Source organism: Macaca nemestrina, chromosome 16, assembly GCF_043159975.1.
Source record: "Macaca nemestrina isolate mMacNem1 chromosome 16, mMacNem.hap1, whole genome shotgun sequence".
NCBI lineage: Eukaryota > Metazoa > Chordata > Mammalia > Primates > Cercopithecidae > Macaca > Macaca nemestrina.
The window spans coordinates 17905400-17930610 of record NC_092140.1 but is presented as its reverse complement, the minus strand read 5'-3'; the positions used below and the strand labels follow the sequence as shown (position 1 = coordinate 17930610).

At 38.9% G+C, this 25211-nt stretch overlaps 1 protein-coding gene across 1 annotated transcript in view; it reads left to right on the top strand.

The window, feature by feature from the left end:
• LOC105477439 (DnaJ heat shock protein family (Hsp40) member C3) overlaps window positions 1-25211 on the top strand; it is a 108399-nt gene that overhangs the window by 76186 nt on the left and 7002 nt on the right. The window contains exons 8-11 of the mRNA XM_011733942.2: window positions 2592-2697; window positions 2782-2902; window positions 23384-23516; window positions 24410-24558. Coding sequence (XP_011732244.1) covers window positions 2592-2697; window positions 2782-2902; window positions 23384-23516; window positions 24410-24558 — 509 coding nt within the window. The remainder of the gene's footprint in view (window positions 1-2591; window positions 2698-2781; window positions 2903-23383; window positions 23517-24409; window positions 24559-25211) is intronic.

Here is a 25211-nt window from a genome sequence, read left to right as displayed (position 1 = left end):
TGAGGGTGCAGAAACGAAGCTGATGGTAGTTTGTGTTCTTAACAAGTTTATAGCATTGCGTGGGAGACACATATAGGAACAGATTATTAAAAGACAATATGATACCAAAGTGATAGAATGTACATAGGATAATTGGAGTACCAAAAAGGAGTATTTACTCCAAACCAGGATGGTGAAGGCAAGGAGTGAAAGAGAAGCTTTTTTTAGAGAAGACGATAGATATTTAAATCCTAATCCTAAAGAGAAAGTAAGAGTGGGCAGAAGTAAGAGGCTGTGTCGGTGTGAGTGTTATTTGTAGAGGGTTTGTAGGCTGGGCGGGAGGACTGAAAAGAGTACAGGGCACTGCAGACAAAACTGCCTAATAGAAAATAGGCTCTAATTCCTCTACTTTTAGTAGCTTTGTAAATTACCATCATGAGAATGCTTTACCCAGTTTCCCCCAACATCTTGCAGACTATAACGCCTTGAAAAACCATAGTACCTTGTCACAATGAGGTTATTGATGTGGGTGCAGTCAAGATACAGAATAATTTCATCCCAACAAGGACCCCTCATGTTGCCCTTATAGCCACACCTACTTCCCTGTTGTTCCTATCCCTTCCTTAGCTAATCTAGTTACTTCTAGAATTTTGTCATTGTAAGAATGTTACATAAATAGAATCATACAATGTATAAACTTTTGGGATTGGCTTTTTTTTTTTTTTTTTTGAGCCAATCTCACTATGTTGCCCACCTGTTCACAGGTGCAGTCATAGTACATTGCAGCCTTGAACTGTTGGCCTTGAGTGATCCTTCTGCTTCAGCCTCCTGAGTAGCTGGGACTTCAGACACATGCTACCACAGCTGTCAGCATGGGCTTTTCCCCCCCTCATTCGAATTCTCTGGAGATTTATCCATATTGTATCAATAACTCCTCGTTTACTGTTGAATGGTTTCCATGGTGTGGATTTACTGCACTTTGTTTAACCATTTATCCATTGAAGGACCTGAGGTTGGGAGTTCGAGACCAGCCTGACCAACACAGAGAAACCCTGTCTCTACTGAAAATACAAAATTAGCTGGGCATGGTGGCACATGCCTGTAATCCCAGCTACTGCAGAGACTGAGGTGGGAGAATCACTTGAACCCAGGAAGCGGAGGTTGCGGTGAGCCGAGATTGCACCATTGCACTCCAGCCTGGGCAACGAGAGCGAAACTCCGTCTCAAAAAAAAAAAAAAAAAGTTTTCTGTTTGCAAGTCTGCCCTTTTCAGGTCCTCTGGCTAGAGACAGCAGCCTTCTGCAGGTTTTTGTTACTGTCGTTCTGTACCTGTTGGCATTTCTGCATTGCTGGAATCTTCAGCTCCAAGTCTGGGATACATGAGACGAAAAAAGGAACCCAGGGAACTTCTTACCATGTTTTTCCTCAGGTCCTGAGTCACTAGCTAGTCTGTCTTCTCTCCTCCTTTGAAAGTTTTCTATTTTAAAAAATATACATTTAATTTCTAGGGTTTTTAGTTGTGCTTAGCTGGAGGAATTGGGAAAAATACATCTATTCCACTTTCCCAGAAGCTGGCTTTTTTGCTTTTTTCTTTTACTTTAAGTTCCAGGATGTATGTGCAGAACGTGGAGGTTTGTTACATAGGTAAACGTGTGCCAAGGTGGTTTGCTGCACCTATCAACCCATTACCTAGGTATTAAGCCCCGCATTCATTAGCTATTTGTCCTGATGCTCTCCCTCCCCTTGCTGCCTGCCCCACACAGGCCCCCGTGTGTGATGTTCCCCTCCCTGTGTCCATGTGTTCTCATTGTTCACCTCCCACTTATGAGTGAGAATATGCAGTGTTTGGTTTTCTGTTCCTGTGTTAGTTTGCTGAGGATGATAGAGAAGCTGGCTTTTATTTTAAATGTTTTAGTTAAGCCTGTGTTTTAATACATCAGCATATTTACATATGAAGATTGTAGCACTTTGGGAATAATGTGCCACCATGGCATAGAAACATATTTTTTAGTTTACTATTGTTGAGGAAAATAACTGAGTATCTATAACAGGATTAGTACTTTTTACTGGTTTGAAGAAAATGCTGAAATAGCTTTTATTCTTAGAAAGCTTATACAGTTGGGAATGTAATCAGGTACCTTCTGTATGAACTACATTGTACTTTGTTGTGAATACTGACATTAATTATATAAAATGGCATGTAATGGGTTCCGTTATTTTCATGGAAGTGTTTACTGACCAAGAAATAAAACTTGATCTCTGTATTGTTCAATGTGCTCAGTATAAGTCAGACTTCAACAGGGTATTTTACTCAGGTTCGGAATTCTGAGCTTGTTTCTGTAAGGAAATTCTTCTGGTTTGATTGGTACTTACAGGTATGCTTTGTTCTGTCCATCTGCATCTCCTATGGTCAGATGTTTTTATTTCTTAACTCTTAATTATGGAGTGTACCTTCTATGGGACTCTAGATTAATAAGGGAAAAGCCAAATCTGAAGCCGTGGCCTCATCCAGTTGGATTGATTAAGCAACACATGGTGAAGAGGGGAGGAGCCTTTCTACAGCTCTGGAAATCGAATGTCATTGTTTCTTATCATGATTTGCTCATTTCTTAGATACACAGATGCTACCAGCAAATATGAATCTGTCATGAAAACAGAGCCAAGCATTGCTGAGTATACAATTCGTTCAAAGGAGCGGATTTGCCATTGCTTTTCTAAGGTAACAGTTGACTTGTTCCCAGAAGTGTGAAAACTCATCATGTGGAATACCAACCATAAATCCCTTTCTCACATTTCCTTTTAGGACGAGAAGCCTGTTGAAGCTATTAGGGTTTGTTCTGAAGTTTTACAGATGGAACCCGACAATGTGAACGCCCTGAAAGACCGAGCAGAGGCCTATTTGATAGAGGAAATGTATGATGAAGGTAAATCTTTACGGAATTTGATTTGCAGTACCGAAGTGTTGATTAGGAAATTATCACATTTTAAGCTTCCTTTTCCTTAAAACAAGTTTACCGGAGTACCTGGAAATGGTGACGATTTAGAAAAATGGCAGAGAACTTGAAAATTACTCTTCCATAGTGGAACCTGAAAGGTATACCATGTGAGGAAAGAGTTCTGCCATTGAAACCAGTTCAGTACAATAGAAAAATAAGTATTTTAGCTTTTTTTTGTAGAAAGTTAGGAAAAAAATAAAATAGAAAATTTAAATGTAGTTCTCATGTCATCCAGAGGTAATCACTGTTCATTTTGCATTTATCTTTTCCAGCTTATGTCTATGCACATACATTACTCTATATTTTATGCACATATACATATTCTCTCTCTATATATATATATACACACACACACTCGGTGTGTATGAAACATATATACAGAAAGCATACATATATGTCATATATCCCTAATATAAAATGATCCTCTGTGACCCCAAGCTGTGTAGTAAAATAGGACAGCTGCTGCCCTGTTTTGTTCAAGCCGAATGAAGTAACAAGATTCCTGCTAGATGTTGTGAGGACCTTGGTTAAAAGCAGTGTCCTGTTTTTGGAAGAAAACTGTGGCGTATATAGTAATATATAGTTTTTGAAAAATAGAATCCATATATATATATATGGAGATATATATATATATATATATAGTTTTATACTTTTTTTCATGTGACACTAAGTTATGAACATTTAAATGAAACAGTTTTTAAAAAAATAGCGTTATAAGCCTTTATTGCAAATATTTTGTTTCAAATTCAGATAAAGCATTTTAAATCAAAAACTAATTTTCTCTTATAGTTAAATGAAGGGTTTGAATGGTAAAATTTGGTTTGTGATACTCTTTTTAAGGCAAAACTGGTCAATCTCTTTTTCCCTGCTTTCCTCAACTAGAAAAGAATCTTGCTCCTAAGCAAGTCCCCGGTTTCCAGGGAATGATAACAACCTGGTCACTACTATTCCTGTGACATCTTGTGGGGGATTCAGACCTTGAGGTCTCTGAATGAGGCTTGAAATGAATGCAGTCAAAATGATGTTTTAATATTCATAAGCATGCTTCAATAAGGCAGGTAGTCCACATAGAAAATCCCTTTAGCACACTCGTTCTCTTTCCTTTTGAGCCACCGTGTCTACTCGCTGAGATGGTTTTACTCTAGGATTTTGCATTCCAGTTAGTTTTTGGAACTCTTTATCAAAGATACTTTTGTCATCTGTATGTAAACCCTTAGCTCTTACTGCGAAATTAGAGAAGCTACAGAAGAATATAAACAGCTTAGCTGTTAAAAAAAAAAAAAAAAAAAGAAGGCTAAATCTTGTAGAATGCTAAATATAATTTGAAAGATGCTTTTGGAACTTGAATGTTAAACTGACTTGCTTTTTGGGGAAACCTGATGGCTTAATTCTGGAAGAAAAAGATGCTTAGTGCTAATTTGATATAATTGATCTGGTTTCTTTTTTTTTTTTTTTTTTTGGAAATGGAGTCTTGGTCTTTTACCCAGGCTGGAGTGCAATGGTGCGATCTTGGCTCACTGCAACCTCCACCTCCTAATTGCAACCAGTTCTTCTGCCTTAGCCTCCCGAGTAGCTGGGATTACAGGTGTGCACCACCACGCCTGGCTAATTTTTGTACTTCCAGTAGTGATGGGGTTTCACCATATTGGCCAGGCTGTTCCCGAACTCCTGACCTCAAGTGATCTGCCTGCCTTGGCCTCCCAAAGTGCTCGGATCACTTGGCCCTGCCCAGTTGATCTGTCTTTGAAGCCTGTTGTTTCCTTGAAAAAATTCTTTTGTATAGGAATTTATTAAAGAGAGAGAGAGAATGGTTGCCAGCTCTCTAAATTTGCAAAAGAAAGAAAGGAAAAGAGCCTGTATAATTGAAACTGACAAGTATTACCTGACTCGTTTGGATTGGAATCAGGGGTTTAGTAAATGATGTAAATAAATAATAATCTTACTTAACTAAGCTAAATAACAGTATGTCTTCAGTTTACTTGAGTTAGAAATATGCTTTCCATATTCTTCTTCCTGGTTTTACCTTTTTTAAATAAGCAATTAAAAATGATGGCAGGTACATAATAAAGAATGAATAGGTTTAGGTTAGTGAATAATGGAACATGGACATTTATTAATTTGGGGCTTAGAATTATCAGGAAACATATCGGGATATCACTCAATAGAAAGGAAGTAAAGTAAGACTGTTATTTGAGGATGCCTCTGAGATCTTGAAAAATCAAGGGAAATTCTTCAGATCTCTGCATGTCTCCGTTTTAATAGCTTTTGAGAGGAAGAAACTGACATTGAAGCAATACGAAAATATTGACAAATTCCTTTGAATATAGGGGTAACACAGGTGTCCTTAGGAAATGATCAGTTATATTTTGCTAGAACTTTAGCTGTGTGAGGGCAGAGACCTGTGGCTATTATATTAACTGATGCATTCCTGGTGCTTATGCTGGCACTCATGTTTGCTGAATGAATGAAGGTAATTTATTTATTATACAATGAAGTCATAGTGGAGAGTAGGGAATTTAGAATTAGTCCTGCCTTTGAGTCTGGCTTTGTGCAGTTATTTTTTTTTTTTTTTTTTTGAGATGGAGTCTCGCTCTGTAGCCCAGGTTGGAGTGCAGTACCGTGATCTCGGCTCACTGCAACTTCCGCCTTCCGGGTCCCAGTTCAAGCAATTCTCCTGCCTCAGCCTTCCGAGTAGCTGGGATTACAGGAACTGTGCCACCATGCCCAGATAATTTTTGTATTTTTAGTAGAGACAGGGTTTCACCACGTTGGCCAGGCTGGTCTTGAACTCCTGACCTCGTGATCCACCTGCCTCGGCCTGCCAAAGTGCTGGTATTACAGGCGTGAGCCACCGTGCCTGGCCAGTTATTCTATTTTTTGTTTTTAATTCTGGTAAAAGATACAATATAAAATTTACCATCTTAACCATTTTTACATGTATAATTTAGTAGAGTTAAATATGCTCACATTGCTGTGAAAAAGATCTTCAGAACTTTTTCATCTTTCTAATCTGATCTCTGTACCCATTAAACAGCGGCTCCTTTTTACCTCTCCCTTAACCCTTGGGAACCACCGTTCTGCTTTCTGTCACTATGAATTTGACTATTCTAGATCCTCATATAATTGGAATCATATACTATTTGTCTTATTGTGCCTGGCATGTTTCACTTAGCATAGTATCCTCCAGGTTCATCCATGTTGTGGCATGTGACAGGATTTCTTTTTCTTTTAAGGCTGAATAGTATTCCATTGTATGGATATCCCACATTTTGTTTATTCATCCACTGATGAACATTTGTGTTGTTTCTGCCTTCTGGCTATTGGAATGGTGTTGCTATGGATATGGGTGTGCAAATATCTCTTTGAGACCCTGTTTCAATTATTTTGGATATCTACCTAGAAGTGGTATTGCAAAATCATATGCTAGTTCTTTTTTAATTTTTTGAGGAACCTGCATACTGGTTTCTGTCATGGTTACACCATTTTACAATTTTACTAGCAGTGTATAAAGATTCTGATTCTTTCACATCCTCATCAACACTTTTTTTTTTTTTTTTTGAGACAGAGTCTTGCTCTGTCAGGCAGGCCGGAGTGCAGTGGTGCAATATGAGCTCACTGCAATCTCCACCTTCTGGGTTCAGGTGATTCTCCTGCCTCAGCCTCCTGAGTAGCTGGGATTACATGTGTGTGCCACCACACCTGGATTTTTATTTTTATTTTTTTTTATTTTTAGTGGAGACAGAGTTTTCACCATGTTGACCAAGCTGGTCTCAAACTCCTGACCTCAAGTGATCCACCCGCCTCAGCCTCCCAAAGTGGTGGGATTATAGGTGTGAGCTACCATGCTCAGCTGGTCAACATTTTAGATTTTCTCTTTTTTTGATAGTAGCCATCTTAATGGGCTTGAAGGTGGTACCTGGTTTTGGTTTTGATTTTGATTTGTATTTCCCTAATGATTAGTGATGTTGAGCATCTTTTCATATGCTTGTTGGCCATTTATATATTTTCTTTGGAGTATGCCATTTATTTTTGCTATATGGTTTCAATCAAGTCATTTAATTTGTTACTTTTTACTCTACTTATCTGTAAAATAGGAATAAGAACAGTACTTATCTCCTAGAATTGTGGTGGCTATTAAATAAGATGATGCTCAGAAAATGTTCAGCTGCATCTAAATCATTGGTTTCCACTGTACTCATTTTCAGGTTGTTTGGAACTTACATTGACTTTTCTGTACAAACAATATTGTGTGGGATACCTAGCTAGCTAGGACTAACCTGTGACTGCTGCATGAACTCCCTTTGACACAGCAGTTATTGTAGTGTTACTAGTAATATCAATAATTCTGTGAATAGGGCCAAGTAGAGTGCTTTCTCTGGATGAAGGCTGGCCTGGGCAAAATTGTGAAAGAGGTAAAGTTTATCTTTTGATTCCCTAGGGTGTTGTCCTATTCGCAGATTCTTGTGCCCTCTTGCTTATCCTGGGACTCCACCCTGTCATACTACCTAGGCCCGCCCTATCCCACAGAAGTATTCTGTGTTCAAAATTTATACCGGCCGGGCATGGTGACTCACACCTGTAATCCCAGAATTTGGGAGGCTGAGGCAGGTGGATCACCCCAGGAGTTCGAGACCAGCCTGGTCAACATGGTGAAACCCCATCTCTACTAAAAATACAAAAATTAGCCCGGTATGGTGGTGTGCACCTGTAATCCCAGCTACTCGGGAGCCTGAGGCAGGAGAATCACTTAAACCCCGGGAGTTGGAAGTTGCAGTGAGCTGAGATCAGGCCATTGCATTCCAGCCTGGGCAACATGAGCAAAACTCAGTCTCAAAAAAAAAAAAAAAAATATATATATATATATATATACATATATATACACACACACACACACACACCACCTCTGTGTATCAGCAGTATCAGCCCCCAGCCCAGCTGCGTTTTAGTAAGAGTGGTCAAATTTAAGATATTTGTTAAAAACACTGCTTGGTTTCTATTCCTTATGAGATAAACATTTTTAACCCAAAGGAGTCTGAATAGTGGAACTTCAGGCAAGTGCTTGTGCCATCAGGTCAGGCAGCCTACGAGGGAGGTACTGGGGCCACAGGCCTGCCTCCTGGGCATGAAGGAGACCATTCCCTCTAGCAGATCAGATTTCTCTTGGCTGATGCTTTTTTTCAAGGTTGTTAACCAGGGGTTCCTGGCTTCTGTTTATGTGGAGGAGAGGGGAAGAGATTGGTCTTTGTTGGAAGATGCTGATTGTATTTAAGATCATAACTAAATGTGACTTTATAAGCTGGAGGCTGCTTATATTATTGCCATTCTTTATACAACATTATAATAACCATGGACACATGTAATCAGAATCTAGAAAGCAGATGCTTCTGAAACTTCCACCTCTTGAAATAAGTGCATCTACTTTAGCTCAGCTAATTAGTGGAAGCAGGTGGTTAGAATAAATGGCTAGTCCTTTGCAAAAACAGTTAGTGGGATATGGCACGTAGGTTGATGAAGTCCTTTGGCTGTACATTTCCTGAACTGTAAAGTCGTGCTTGCAGTTTTAATTCACACTCAGGCCTCTTAGCCACAGCTGCAGACTTCTCATTTCTTTTGAAAAGTGTGTGGTTACAAGGAACACTACATAGCTACCTGCTAGTTTGGTATTAGCACATTTGCTGACCATATCAGTTGGGTAAAACATTGTACTCCCTCTGGTGCCAACTCTGTGAACCCATGAGCGTAATATGTAGGTGAGGAAGTAGGAAACTGTTACAATAGTCAAACAATATTATTCAGAAAAAGACATAAGATGGATTTCCAAATTATGAAAAGCTTAAAGTGTTGGAAGTAAAAAGTGCTAAGGAAAAAAAGTTCAAGGTCACTGCAGGTGCATAGCTGGGACAGATGCTTAGAAGGCTGTGGAGGGGTCCTTTGCCCTCTCCCAACAGTGACAAGACACATTTGATTTAGTGCAGAGGGTAGGTTTGGATAGAGAAACCTATATGAAACCTATATGAAACAGTCATAGATGTGTTATCATTTTGGCTTTTTGTTAATTGACAAGACTGTAATTTCCTGTGACTAATGAGTGTGATCTCAAGTATGCTTCTTTAAGAAAGGAAAAAAAAAAAAAACAACCCAAGATTTTTCATCATCTTAAATAGAAACAGACTAAGTATATGAACGAAGGCCTATATTTGTATCTGCCTACTCCAGTGCTTTGAATAGAGTTGGTGATATTTCTTAACTGTTGATAAAGTACAGCACAAGATTTAAAATCTCATAGTTCAACAGAACTGCAATTATTTTATTTGTATTTTACTGTTAGCACTTTTATCTCTTTTCCCCTATAAAAATGTTAACAGTCCCTCATGTATAATGGATGCTAAAAATAAAGTCAACAAAACAGATGGATAGAACATGTTAGTGTATCAGATTCAGTTAGTGTGCAGAACAAATTTTGGCCCCTGTGTGTAGAATTAAACATAGTATCTCTCTTCATTGTTTAAATTGGCCTAAAATATAATGGCTAGACTTGCCCTCAGATTTGATGTTAGAATGTGATCTACTGTAGGAAGTAGTTACCTCAGTGGGAGAAGCTGACTTTAAATTGTTCAGCCCTCTTCACTGAGCTCACAGCTCTCATACACTTCTGGACTCATCATGAGGCTGTATCCTAAGGTTCTTAGATATAAGATCTTTCGCTTTGTTGTCTTAAGAATGAATATGCATAAAACATAGTGGTAGGAAACTTTTTATTTTCATTGTTTATATTATGACAGTCTCACAGCAGGTAAACACTCCCCCCAACATTTTATTATGAGAAATTTCAAATAAAGAGAAAAGTTGAAAGAATTTCACAATGAACACCCATGTCCTCACCATACAGATACTGAAATTAACAGTTTACAATGCCTTATCACATGTATCTGTCTCTCTAGCCCTCCATTTATCCATCAGTTCATCTTTTTATGATGCATTTAAACAAAGGTATTTGGTTTACTTTTCCCCCAAATACTTCAACTTGTGTATCATTAACTTGAATTTGTTTACTGTCCTCCATTTTTTTCTTTCTTTAGCGATAATTTTAGATACAGTAAAATGCACAAGTCTTAGGGATACCATTCCTAAGGTCTGATACCCATGCGACATGTTAAAGCAAGAAATCATTCATGACACTTGTTAAAGACAGTAAGTCAGACTTTATTCAAGGGGGACTATGGTGCAGGTAGAGGGGCCACTGCAATGGGGTCTCGCACTGGGGAGAGAGATTGGGTTTGACTCTGACTCCAGCAAGGACAAATGGGGATTTATAGCCAAGGAGCAGAGTTGGGGTCAGTGGGTGGGATTCTTGCTAGTTAAGGTCAACAGACTATGTGTTGAAGGCAGGCCAGGGTCATATGGAGAGTGGAGGGTGAGAAGTGTGACAGATACTGGCGGGGAGGGGTTTCCCTACACTGATGTAGCAGGATTCTTGCTCAAGCTGGATTCCATAGGAACAGAGAGGGAAGTCTAGGGTCTGGATCTGGTCAGAAAGAGGACTCAGAGGAGCTGACCAAATTTCTGGTCAAAGGAGACAATCTTTGTTTAACCCAACTCCTGTCAAGATATAGGACATTATATTACCCTCTTGTCTCTTACCAGTCAGTCCCCATCCCATCCCCCGCAGGCAACTCTGTTCTGATTTTCTCCATCATGGGTTAGCTTGGCCAATTCCAGATCTTCATATAAATACAGCCATGTATAGTATGTCCTCTTTTGTATAAAGCTTCATTCCTTCAGCATGTTTTTGAGATTGATTTATGTCATTACATGCTTTGGTAGTTGATTCTTTTTTATTGATCAAGAGCAGAAGTTGGCAAACTTTTCCTACAAAGAGCCAAATAGTGAAGACCCTGCGCACCATGTGGTGTCTGTCGCAACTACTCAGCTCTGCCATTGCAGTGCAAATGTGACCATAGATAATATGCAAATGGATAGGCATGGTTGTGTTCCAGTAAAACTTCATTTTGAAAAACAGGTGGTGGGCTGGTAGCACTGTTACCACTTTTCCACTATAAAAAAGCAGAGAAGTATTCAGTATTTCACCAATAATCCTATCCTTGATGAAGGATATTTCATTTCATGCATATATCACACTTTATCTACTGTCATATTACCAGACCCTTCAGCTGACTTTTTTACTTGTTAAAAGCTGCTACGAACATTATTCTAATGGGCTTTTTTTAGACATATGTTTTTGTTTATCTGCAAGCGGAGTTGCTGTCATAGTGTAAGGTGCTTGCTCAGTTTTAAAAGAAACTGCCAGACTCTTTCTAAAGTAATGTATAATTTATACTCCTACAGTAAAGTACAGGAGTTCCATTGCTCCACATCCTTGCAAGGATTTTGTGTTGTCACTCTTTTTAGTTTTATCCATTTCGGTGTGTGTTAGTATCGATTGTGGTTTTAATGTGTGTTTCCTTGTTGACTAAGGTTGTTGAATAATTTCATGTGTTGTTTCTGTGTTTAAGTATCTTACTTTGTGAAGTAAGCATTCTCTACATGCTTACCCACTTAAAAATATTTGCTGTTTCGTTTTGTTTCAGAGTTGAACTTATTTATATATTTATGTTTTCCCCTTTATTCCATTAATGTGGTAAATTAAACTGACATTTCTAAAGTTAAGTCAACCTTTAATTATTGGGACAAATTCTTCTTGGACAGGGATTTAGATATTGCTGGATTGGATTTGCTAACATTTTAAGAAGTGTGCATCTGTGTTCATGAGGGATAATAGTTCTGTAACTTTTTTTGGTAATGTCTTTGTCAGAGTTTAGTGTTAAGGGTGTACGGGACTCAACCAGTTCAAAATTGTTCCTTCCTCCTCTATTTTCTGAAAGTCATATAAGATTGGTATCATCTTTTCTTTAAAGTTTGAGAGAATTCACCAGTAAAACCATCTTGGTCTTGGAAGTCGTTTTTGATTTTTTTTTTTTTTTTTTGGTAGGATGGTTTTTTTTTTTTTTTTTTTTTTTTTGAGACAAAGTCTGGCTCTGTCACCCAGGCTGGAGTGCAGTGGCGCGATATCGGCTCACTGCGACCTCCACCTTCCCGGGTTCACACCATTCTCCTGCCTCAGCCTCCCGAGTAGCTGGGACTACAGGCGCCGCCATCACGCCCGGCTAATTTTTTTGCATTTTTAGTAGAGACGGGGTTTCACCGTGTTCGCCAGGATGGTCTCGATCTCCTGACCCTGTGATCCGCCCACCTCGGCCTCCCAAAGTGCTGGGATTACAGGCGTGAGCCACCGCGCCTGGCCGGTAGGATGGTTTTTTATGACAAATTTAGCTTTTTTAAATTTTGTTTTTGTTTTTTTGAGACAGGGTCTTGCTGTGTCACCCAGGCTGGAATGTAGTGGCACAGTTATGACTCACTGCAGCCTTGACCTCCCAGGCTCAAGTGATCCTCCCACCTCAGCCGCCCGAGTAGCTGGGACTACAGGTTCATCTCACCACACCTGGCTAGTTTTTGTATTTTTTGTAGAGATGGTGTTTTGCCATGCTGCCCAGGCTAGTCTCAAACTCCTGGGATCAAGTGATCTGCCCACCTTGGCCTCCCAAAGTGCTGGGACTATAGGTGTTAGTCACTGCAACTGGCCTTATTTAGTTTTATTCAGTATAAGGTTATTAATATTTTCTGTTTCATCTGTTAGTTTTTATAAGTTACATCTTCTAAGGAATGTTTCCATTTCTTGACATTGCTGAATTTGTTGGCATGAAGTTCATAATATCTTATTATTTAATGTCTATAAGATCTGTAAGATGATTCCTGCTTTGTTTCTAATATTAATAATTTGTATTTTCTTTTTTCCTGTTGATCATTGTAGACAGAGTTTGGTCAATTTTGTTGATCTTTTTAAGGAACCAGCTTCGGGATTTGTTAATGGTTTCTGTGGTTTTTCTTTATTACTTTATCGATTTCTGCTCTTTAGTTCCTTAGACTTACTTTGGTTGTACTTTGTGCTTTTGCTAGAACGTTCATTGATTTTAGGCCTTTCTTTCTTTTTAAATACAAGCATTTAAAGTTGCACCTTTCACATTTTGTTTTACTTTCATTATAACTTGGCTTGAAGTGTATTGTAATTTCCCTTCTGACTTCTGTGATGCATGGATTATGTATAGGTGTTCTAATTTTCAAATACTTGATGGTTTCTTAGGTACTTTATTATTTATTTTGAATTTAATTCCATTGTGGTCAGAGAACATACTAGGTGTGATTTCCTTCCTTTTAAATTTATTTAGGCTTGTTTTGTGGTCCAGCATGGTATCTACCTTGATATATTCTATGTACACTTGAAAATAAGGTGTATTCTGCAATTGCTGGGTGTAATATTTGTTAGTTTTTCCATCTGGTATGAGGTGAGAGTTGTTAAGATCTTTATCTGTTGTGGAAATTGTGAACTTTCCTGTTTCTCTTTAATATTGTCAATATTTCCTTCATGCATTTTGAAGCTCTGCTATTAGCCTGCATATTTATGACTGTCAAGTGTTCTCCTGACGAATTTTTACTTTTTTTTTACCCAGTGTTCCTGTGTATCACTGGCAATACTCTTTTTCTTGAAGTTTTATATGATATTAATAGAACCACCTCTGCCTTCTTGATCTTACTGCATGATCTTACATGCTATACTGACAGCATGGTATATCTGTCTTCATCCATTTACTTTCAATGTCTTTGTGCCTTTTAAGTGTGTCTCTTATAGACATCATGTAGTTGGAACTTGCTTTGTTTCTATCAGTTTTGATAATTATAATCTCCTTTGTTTGAAGTGTTTACTTGATCAGTATTAATGTGATTATTGATATGGTTGTATGTAGGTCTGCTATTTTACTATTGTTTTCTTTTTGTCCTTTTATTTTTGAATTTTTTGTTCCTCTGTTTCTGTTGTCATTTAGATTATTTGAATATTTCTAGTATCCCCTCTGGAGTGCAGCAGTTTTTCACAGGCGTGATTATATTGCATTGTAGTCTTAACCTCCTGACCTCAAGCAGTCCTCCTGCCTCAGCCTTCCAAGTAGCTGGGACTATAGGTGCATGTCCTGCACCTGACTGTAACCACTTTTTAAATAAATTTCTAATATTAGTTTAATAGTTTCTAATTATTAGCTACCACTATAACTGAAATTAAAATATGTCTTCCTCTAGCTCTTGATTTATCAATTTTAGGCAGTATCCCTTGTCTGCCTGTTACAGAAGAGGAAGAACGAGTAGACCTCACTAGTTCCTTCTGTTCTTTCTCACCTTCAATTTTAGTTGAGTATTTGATCTTTTGGTTATATTTACAGCTTTAATATAATATAAATAAATTTTAATATACCCAAGTTTGTTTCTTGCTCTGTCACCTTTAGATAGCCTCTCGATCGTATACTACTGATACTAAGGAAGTTAGTATATTTCCATCTTATCTTTCAACTACATTTTAAGTATGTGTTAGTATACTTTTATAATGTTTGTAGTATTTAGATTATTTCCTCTAACTATAATTGCGGATAGTAAGGAAATGAAAGCCATTTAGTAGACTAATGTATAGCTGCAGCCTCAAGTCCTGTGTTTGAATCCTTAGAGAAGGAGATGTAATCGTTTCACCAACCAGTGTCAGATGCATGGAGTCACTTGTTCACACACGGCCACACTTTTAGTATGCTTCTCACTTGGCGCAGGAGTGTTTGGTGAGCTTTACCCCGAGTTAGAGCTACTGTTTCTCTGCCAGAAGAAACCTATGCCTCTGTCTTACTAAGAACATCTTGAGATTTTTAATGACACAGTTTGTATGAATGAGATCTGCTCTCTGTGAAGATACATTTTTTTTTTAACTTTTTTTTTCTTTTCACTTTTTTTTTCTTTTCGCTCTGAAGATATTCTTTAGCCCTATAACTCCTGGCTGTGCCTGGCCTGCCGCACATCTTTTGCCCCAGAACTCCTTTCACTGCCTTTCTGGGTTTTTCTGTCTTCATTTTAAAAATTTAATCATGTCTTCATCTTTCTTGGATTCTTTTTTTATTTTGCTTAAAGTGCATCTCCAAAAGTGATATGAATGCGTCTGATGCCAGAAGGGAATATTGCAGCTTCTCAGAAATTCAGAGGAAAAATGATTTTTAACACAGACTTCTATGTATAGTAAACTATTAATTAGGGTAAGAATTCAGTGCAATTGTTTAGAAGTTTTCTTTTTTCAGTGTTCTGGAGACACTGGAATCACCTGTGCTGTAAAAGTTTGGAACAATCTCTGGAAAGACTGCTGCTTTACTGGGAGGTGACTTAGTGACAGCTTTCTCTGTGAAAATGTTTTGTTTGGGCTTTGCTTTTTGAGCCAATGAAATTCTTTTAAATAGGTTAAGCAAATTTGCATTTATCGATATGACAGATTTACTTAATTCAGAATTCACAAGAGACAAAGTAGGACATTAAATTATAATAAAAGGGTTCATTCATTGAGAATCTATGAATATATCTGACATCAGTTTTCCCAAACACATAAAGCAAATATTCACAGAATTGAAGCAAAAAATAGCCAGCAGTATAATAATGGCACGATACTTCAGGATCCCACTTTTAGTAATGAATAATAAAGCAAGATAGAATATTAATAAGGGAACAAAAAACTTGAATGCACCATAAAACCGTTACACCTAACAAATGTATACAGACAGCAGAGCACACATTCTCTTCAGTAGCTCATGAAACATTTTCCTAGATAGACCATGTGTGACACCACAAGTCTTAACACATTTTTTAAAATTGAAATTTTACAGACTATGATTGATGGCCCAAATGGAATAAAACTAGAAATCAGTAACAGAAGGAAAACTGAAAAATTCACAAAATATGAAAATGAGACACCACACTCTTGAGCATGCTCTTGTTGAAGGGTCAGAAGACATACTATTGTGAAGATGGCCGTGCTGCCCACAGTGAGCCACACGTGCAGCACGCCTTTCAATTCCCAATGTTACTTTTCTGAAAATAGAAAAAAACCCACAAAAATTACATGAAATCTCAAGGGACCATGAAAAGTCTGACAATCTTAAAAGAAGAAAAACATTGGAGGCATTACACATAATGTCTGAACACCAAACAAAGCTACAGTAACCAAAGCACTTTGGCATGGGTATAAAGGCAGGACATCAAAGCAGTGAAGCAGAATGCAGCACAGATCTCATCTCTTGCATACATGCTCAAGTGAGTTATTTGCACACCGTTCATTGAAGCATTATCCACAAAAGCCAATAGGTGAAAGCAATTTAAACTTCCTTTACCAAATGAGTGGATACATATAACTTGGAATACAAAAAAATGGAATACTACTCAGCTTTTAAAACGCAGGAAGTTTTCTAATATCTACCATAAAGACAAATTTGAGGACATTATGCTAAATTTAATAACCCAGCCACACACAGAAAAATACTGTATGAATCTCCTTACATGGAATATCTAAAGTAGTTAACACCCTTAAAAAGAGAAAATAGAATGTTGTACAGTAAAAACGTTGAATTGAAAAACACCAAAATGTGTGCCCTTTATGAATGTGTAGTCATAGTTGAGAATTGTAGCTATCTAGAATTATTTTTTAGTAATGTGTTCAGTATTTTTTTGTGAAATTTTTTCTGCCAATGTATATTCCTGTGTCTCATGTTTTACGATAGGCTGTGTCACATTGTGTTGTTTTTATTTATGTATTATAATTTTGTACGCCAATATTCGACTCTGTAAACATTAAGACAGTGTTTGGACAGAAGTCAGATATGGATCAGTCATACATCTGTTGCCAATATAATTATTTCCATTTTTGTTTTCCTGTATAACTATTACCCCTATTTTATGACTTGTATATCTGCTTTTTTTTGGTTGGTGGTCAGTGGTTTTATTTTTAATTGTAAAAAATACATAATGAAATTTATAATCTTTAATATTTTCAATTATATAGTTAAGTATATTGAAATTGTTAGCAACATAGCGCTAGAACATTTTTATTTTTATAAAAGTAATATGCAATACACATGAATCTCAGGCTTTTAAAACTCTCTATTTCGTTTTGTTAGATCCTTCATTTTTCTCTTCTCCCTTGTCCTCCTTCTTGTTTTGTCTTCATGTCTACGATAGTTTTGATTTGTTCTTATTTTTCTTGAGTCCTGATTGCTCACATTTTTACCTCCTCATCATCTTCTGGTCTCTTTCCTGAGTTCTGATTCTGCTTTGTGATTCCCCTTAATGGAAGTGATTAGATTAAGTTACATAATTGGTCTATGATGCTTGCCCAGAATTTTCTTTGGTTTTGTTTTTCTGATGGCTATTCAGAAAATAGTATTCTTTGGCTATGTTTTTCTGATGCATGTTCATTAGATAAGTTTTACATGTTCTTTTCCTGATTTGATTTTTAAATATCTTTTAAGTGATACTATGCCAGTTAAAAAAAAAATTATTACTCATCATAAAATGAGTTGGAGTTCACTGCCCTAACTGACTGTGGTGCTAGTCCTCTGGATGTCAGTTTTGTTTCTTTGTTTTCTGCGTGTAAGGCGTGCTGGGGCCAGGGCAGCCTTCTTAGTTAATAGTCGCAGTACTCTCTGCTTTCCTGTTTCCACAGACATTCTGCTTCCTGCTAAAATGATTTTGCTGTCTAGCCCTGCCCTCTCTACTTCTCTGCACCAAACCATGGCCAGGAGGTCATCTGCTGCCAGCCCCACTCGCCCCTCTACCCCCTTCCTTTGCTACACTAAAGGGTATATGTTTTGCACTTCAGGATGAGCCCCTCACCTTCAGGGAGCATGCAGTTGCTGTTCTCTGGGATGCGCCGCACAGGCTGTTTCGCTGTTGCCTCTCATTGTATTCTCTTCTTTACCTCTCTCTTGCCCCAGTAAGGCCTCTGCTTTATCTCCCCTATGTGCACTCTAGATTTCCTGGTTCTTGTAATATGCAAGGGATATAGTTTGTCACTTCAGGGTAAGCCCATACTCCTAGAAGGTATATTTTGTCAGCATTTTCTGTGATCTTTTACCATTTGGCTTTCTCACTATTTGCTTCCTTCCTCATCTTAGGTTCATGGCTAATATTAGCACCTTTTAGCAGCCCTTGTCCAGTTTCTTTGTATTGTTTTGCTGAAAATGGAGTTTGGAGCTGCCCCATCCGTTTACCTTGTTTCTTTTGTGTACTATGCAGCAGGAGAATATTGGTGTTCCATGGGGCTTGTTTATATTGGAGGTCAGATGTACTATATTCTTTCAAAGGATCTCTTTGCATTGAGAGTAGACTTTTAGGGGAATCGGGTGGAAGCTGGGAACAGCTTCCCAGCTGTTGGGAAACTGTTTCAATGATTCAGGTGAATGGTGGCCCGTGTCACAGTGCTAACTATGGAAATGCTGCGAAGTGGTTAAACGATGGCTATATTGTGAAGGAAAGCTGATTTGGAACTTGCTAATGGATTGGCAGGGTGAGAGAGGGAATCACTTATAGCTGTGTGCACCTGTCTTTCAAATGCTGGTCTGTGCTGGGGAGCTCAGGGCAGGCCGTAAGTGACTAGGACCTGTTCACTGGAGAACGTCCCTGGTGGCACTTGCCCAGCTGCCCTGATGAGCCCTGCTTCACTCATTTAACTGATCAGGGGGTCAGTAAAATGATCTATTTAACTTTGGTTTTCTGGGTGGGACCACTTTTTGTTTGTTCCAGGTTTGTTGTAGAGGTGTGCGTGCCCTACAGGGGCGCTCCACAGCCACACCTTTCACTCTGCTTACAGTAGGGGTTAATGCTGCAGCTCCATATACAGGGGCCAGAGCCTGCCCAGCCATCCTGTAGTCATCTTACGGACTATCCTGACAGTTGCCTTATAGCTACTTCTGCTTGCCAAACTGAGGGTCCTTGGCCAAAGAGAATGGCTTCCAGATCTTCCAGGGCCTCTTATAGTGTCTGCTTACATTATGGTTCTCTCTACTTAGGTTTATTACTAATGTGCTCCCACTTCCTATCTTCCAGAAATTTATCAAACTTACTGGTCTGCTGTTGTCTTCAGTGCTGCTATGGTTATATTACTTTTCGTCATTTCGGTGGCAAGGAGGGTAGGCAAACGTGTGTGCTTACGTCTCCCATCCTAAGCTAGTAATTGCTCCTTAGGAATGTGAAGGGAATATAGAATAAAAGTAATTTGGGATAGATAAGTTTTTTTAGATTCAGAGGTTAGAAAATGAATTGGCTAATATGTAACATGGTATTCTTTATCTAGGGCTGACGTATGTCTGGTTTATTCTACTTTTCAGTTATGGTGATGGGATAAACATTGGATGGGGGTGTTTGTGTATGTTTTTATACTTTAAGTGCTGGGATACATGTGCAGAATGTACAGATTTGTTACATAGGTATACACATGGCATGGTGATTTGCTGCACCCATCGACCCATCATCTACATTAGGTATTTCTCCTAATGCTATCCCTCCCCCAGCCCCCCACCCCACACAGGCCCCAGTGTGTGATGTTCCCCTCCCTGTGTCCACGTGTTCTCATTGTTCAACTCCCACTTATGAGTGAGAACATGCGGTGTTTGGTTTTCTGTTCCTGTGTTAGTTTCCAGCTTCATCCATGTCCCTGCGAAGAACATGAACTCATCCTTTTTTATGGCTGCATAGTATTCCATAGTGTATATGTGCTACATTTTCTTTATCCAGTCTATCATTGATGGACATTTGGGTTGGCTCCAAGTCTTTGCTATTGTGAACAGCGCTGCAATAAACATACCTGTGCATGTGTCTGTATACTAGAATGATTTATAATCCTTTGGGTATGTACCCAGTAATGAGATTGCAGGGTCAAATGGTAATTCTAGTTCTAGATCCTTGGTGAATCACCACACTGTCTTCTACAATGGTTGAACTAATTTACTCTCCCACCAACAGTGTAAAAGCATTCCTAATTTCTCCACATCCTCTCCAGCATCTGTTTCCTGACTTTTTAATGATCACCATTCTAACTGGTGTGAGATAGTATCTCATTGTGGTTCTGATTTGCATTTCTCTAATGACCAGTGATGATGAGTTTTCTTTCATATGTCTGTTGACTGCATAAATGTTTTCTTTTGAGAAGTGTCTGTTCATATCCTTTGCCCACTTCTTGATAGGGTTGTTTTCTTATAAATTCGTTTAAGTTCCCTATAGATTCTGGATGTCAGCCCTTTGTCAGATGGTTGCCTGTTCACTCTGATGATAGTTTCTTTTGCTGTGCAGAAGCTCTTTACTTTAATTAGATCCCATTTGTCAATTTTGGCTTTTGTTGCCATTGTTTTTGGTGTTTTAGTCATGAAGTCTTTGCCCATGCCTATGTCCTGAATGGTATTGCCTAGGTTTTCTTCTATGGTTTTTATGGTTTTAGGTCCTTGATTTAAGTCTTTAATCCACCTTGAGTTAATTTTTGTATAATGTGTAAGGAAGGGGTCTAGTTTCAGTTTTCCGCATATGGCTAGCCAGTTGTCCCAGCACCATTTATTAAATAGGGAGTCCTTTCCCCATTGCGTTTTTGTCTATTGGGTTTTTTTTTTTTTTTTTTTTCTTCCTTAGATTGTCTCTTAGATTGTGGAGTCTGAGAAAGTGTAATTTAAAATGGTCTGTCTAGGTATATCTGTGGGAAGTCTTACATTATCCATACTTAGGTTTCTAATTAGTTATCTGCAATTATGTGAATATAGGAAACAACCTATAATTTTATATTTTTGTCCTATATTGGGGAAATGTGTTCACCTTAAATTCTAACACAAATACGATACAAAAGACTGCTTTAGGGAGATACCCTGAACATGTAAGAATGAAAACATATTTTAAATGTAGAGTCCGCACAAGTCGCAAAATTGTGTATATACTGAAACATTTTCCTGTTGTATTCCTTCAAGGTCTGTTTCCTTACTAAGCTGTGTGTTGCGCTATGGGTGTTAATTGTAAAGTTAAACCTTACTACTATTTATGATGGTTTTGTTTTTATACTAAATTGGGAGAAGTTTTTTACGTCCCCGTGGGTTGGGCTGTAGGAACATTTAGTTTAATGATGCACTGATGCGAGAATTCACTTTAGGATAAAAGATGGAAGGGTCCCCTTCCCCAGTGCCACAGGGCCAAAGTGGTGGCGGTTCGTTTTTCTATGCAGTGTGTAGCCTGTCAAAATTTGTTAGTCTTGTTGTAGGACTCTTTCCTTAGTTCAGCTAAAGACAGGGGGTCCATGTCACACAGCCACGAAAAATTCGGCTCACAGACAATTTGAAGAGGGCAAGATTTATTGGGTGAAAAGGAAACAGGGACTGTCTACAAGGCCAAAGTCCCAGCTAGTGTGCTTCCCACCTTGCAGATTGAATCCCAGGCTCCACCCAGGAAGAAGAGGGAGGGGCCAGGCTCCTCCCCACTGCAAATGGTGCGAACTTCCCAAGGCTCCACCCCCGTGCGCACTCCTCCCAGCGTGCACTCCTCCCAGTGCGCAGAGCAGATGGAGGTTTTCCGGGAACCCCTTTGCATTTGGCTGTCTCAGTCTTACCCCAATATCTTTCTCATTTTAATCTGCCCAAGGTGCCTTACATTCCCTCTGTGTTTGTTTATTGCCAAGATGAGTGTTCAGATGTCTTTTCTCCTAGTGAAATGCATTTTCATAAAAACAAGAATTTGAACCCAGCAATCTATTATTGGAATTATCTCTCCAGGGAGAATATTGAGAAAAATGTGAGTGGGGTCCAGATTTGGTGATCTGGTAAGAAGACACACAGGACTCAGCATAGAGTGGTACTCAGGGCTTTCATTCCAGTGAAGAAGCAAAGTCAGCAAAGGGAAAAGGTGTAAGGGGGAAAATCTGGAGGAAACCAGGCAGAAGGTTCCAGGACTCCTCTCCCTGTGATGTCACAAAGGACAAGCTTAATTTTTCCAGCAATGAGAAATTCTACAATGTGTGAAATGTTGTCTACCAGGGAAGCTCGTTAGAGACACTGCACCCAGAATTTTTGTGGGGGACTAGTCACTAGACACCTTCTGCCTGGCCTGCACCAAAATCGCAGACTCCCAGAAGGAAAGATGTTTACATAAACTATATTTTTCATACAAACAGTTCAGCCATGAGTCATTCTTACCATGGAATGTTGGGAGCACTCCTGAAATCTGGCTTCCCAAACATCAGCAGTAAGCCAACCTTGTCAGCAGACTTTTCTAAGGATAGTAGTCTCAGGACTGTTGTGTTGACTCTTCTGCATGGTGTTAGATACCCAGGTGCCTTGTATTTTCTAAGTATTTAAAATACTGTGTATTAGCTGGGCGTGGTGGTGCATGCCTGTAGTCCCAGCTGCTTCATGAGCCTGAGGCAGGAGGATGGTTTGTGCCTGTGAGGTCGAAGTTGCAGTGAGCCCAAGTGAGAGAGACCCCGTGTCTTAAATTTTTTTTTTTTTTAAATACTGTATAATAAAACAAAAGATGTAATGTGGATAGTCCCCAGACTGCCCGTACTGGGACTGTATGTGTTTTGTATGTTGATTGACACTTAGGTTTGTAATAGTGTTAGAGCCTGTGGGTTACTGAGTCATTCAGGTTGTGGACAGCTCCTTCCGTTCCCTTTCTTTCTATAATTCTTTTTTTCTAGCTTCCCATTGACCAAACACACCTCCTGATCCCTTTCTAAACATCTAATTCTTCTGCACTGTTGTCAATCCATAACTGACCAGGCAGATTTGCTTTATCACTGTCTTTGTTACACAGGGAAGAATCACTCCAGTCTTAATGGCGGTAGATTGCTCTGGATAAAGTGCTGACATTAACATATTTACCCAGAGGGTATGGAGAGATCATGTGGGAGGGTGGACAAGTAAACAGCAGTACATTTTGTTGAATGAGAATAATAAACTACCTAAACTCAGTTTTAATTATTATGCCTTTTAAACCTTTTTTTTTTTTTTTTGAGATGGAATCTCGCTTTGTCACCCAGGCTGGAGTGTAGTGGCGCGATGTCAGCCACTGCAACCTCCGCCTCCCGGGTTCAAGCGATTCTCCTGCCTCAGCCTCCCGAGTAGCTGGGACTACAGGCATGTGCCACCATGCCCGGCTAATTTTTGTTTTTGTTTTTTTTTTTAAGTAAAGATGGGGTTTCACTATGTTGGCCAGGCTGGTTTTGAACTCTTGACTTCGTGATCCACCCCCTTCGGCCTCCCAAAGTGATGAGATTACAGGCATGAGCCCCCGTGCCCGGCCTGTTTTAAATATTCTTGATCAAAGTTACTAACGGGGTATCACTTGAAGTTTTTGGCAATAATGACCAAAGAGTGAAGGGGTTGGGGGATGATGACTTTAGCATCAATTTTATAGGGTAAGAAAAGGCAACAAATTATAATTTGCCTTAACAATATTATCTTAAACATATTTTGACAGCGATTCAGGATTATGAAACTGCTCAGGAACACAATGAAAATGATCAGCAGATTCGAGAAGGTCTAGAGAAAGCACAAAGATTATTGAAACAGTCGCAGAAACGAGATTATTATAAAATCTTGGGAGTAAAAAGGTGAATTATTAATTTAAAATTTACTTTGCTATTTTTAATCAACTCTGTTTCAAAGCTAATCATTGCTCTTTTTCCTCTCTGATTCATTTTCTTTACTTATGTAATTTCAGTCATATGGATTAAACCCTAACAATCTTTACCATTAGAAAGCTACTTTGAGTATTTTATAGGCAAGTTTCTTTGATAGAGACCAATAATGCAGCCACAGAGAATTAGTAGTTGGCAACAAAGATGACACTGTAGCATGAATGGGTCCTAGGCCTGGATTTTTTAAGAAGGGTAAAGGGGTAGGAGTGAGCTTTCTTTTGGTGGGGATGGAGGAGGAGATGGAAAAAGGAAGAAAAAGCCTTCTCTAGGCCTAAAAATAAAGTAGTACTTTCAGAATTAAGTCTGAAATTAAGATCTACCTTATATAAAAGTACATACTAAGTAAATGATACACCCCTCAGTGGTTCGCTAAGTAAACCATCATCTTTCAAAATTTGGAATCTTTGTGCTTACTATTAAGTAAGCTAATGCAGAAGCATAATTGAAAGTGGCGGTCAGAGTCATATCTTTTTAATGCCAAGAATTGAATTTTGGTAACTTGCAAATTCAGAAAGTTAAAAAATTCATTGATGTACCTTTTTTAAAAAAGGGAAAATTCTAAAGATCAGGAGTGCTTTATTCTCAGTAATCTTAGTGAGTATCCAGGGAAGCCTGATGTCAGCTTTAATGATCATCCAGAACTGTATGCAGATCTTTGGTCTGTGATACCATTGGAACTATTTTATATTTAATAGTTTATTAATTACCAGTTTGTTAATTGCCAGTGGGATCTTAATCAGCTCTTCTGATTTTTATGATAGTATGTTAGACATTTCTCCACTAATTATTATTTTACCACCCCTCAGAAATGCCAAAAAGCAAGAAATCATTAAAGCATACCGAAAATTAGCACTGCAGTGGCACCCAGATAACTTCCAGAATGAAGAAGAAAAGAAAAAAGCTGAGAAAAAGTTCATTGACATAGCAGCTGCTAAAGAAGTCCTCTCTGATCCAGGTATTATTTGGTTTTATTCCTTTGACTCGTCCTAGAGGTGGTGTTAGAAGCGAGGGTGGAACGCGCGGTGGGTTCTGCATGTGGGGCTGTATAGGCAGTGCCGGGTCCTGAGCCCGGTTCCAGAGGTCCAGTTGTATGCCTGCCCTCCTCGTTCAGCCCTCTTATGCTCCTGTTGCAGGGTACAGTGGAAAGATCATCAAATGTGGAATCAGAGGGCCTGAGTTTGAATCTTTTTCCTACTCAAACAAGTTATCAGAACTTTTTGGTCTGTTTTTTTCAATACTGAGCATAAGAGGATCTCTCAGGTTCCCTCTAACCTCAAAGGTCGATGATGAATTTTCTCCACCAAGCTCACAGGAGCTTGATGAGGAAACCAGCTTGCCAGGCTGGATTGCACTGAGTGGGAGAACAGCAGATGTCTGGCCTAGGGCCTGCTATGCCCCATATCTGTTCACCAGGAATCTTGCCCTGAATCATATGATCATTAGATCAACAGGCTTATGTGGTTTTTAAAAATTTTTATTTTTTGTAGAAATGGGGTGTCGCTGTGTTGCCCAGGCTGGTCGTTAACTCCTGGGCTAAAGTGATCTTTCCAACTCAGCTTCCCAAAGTTCTGAGATTACAGGTGTGAGCCTCTGCACCTGGCCATGTGT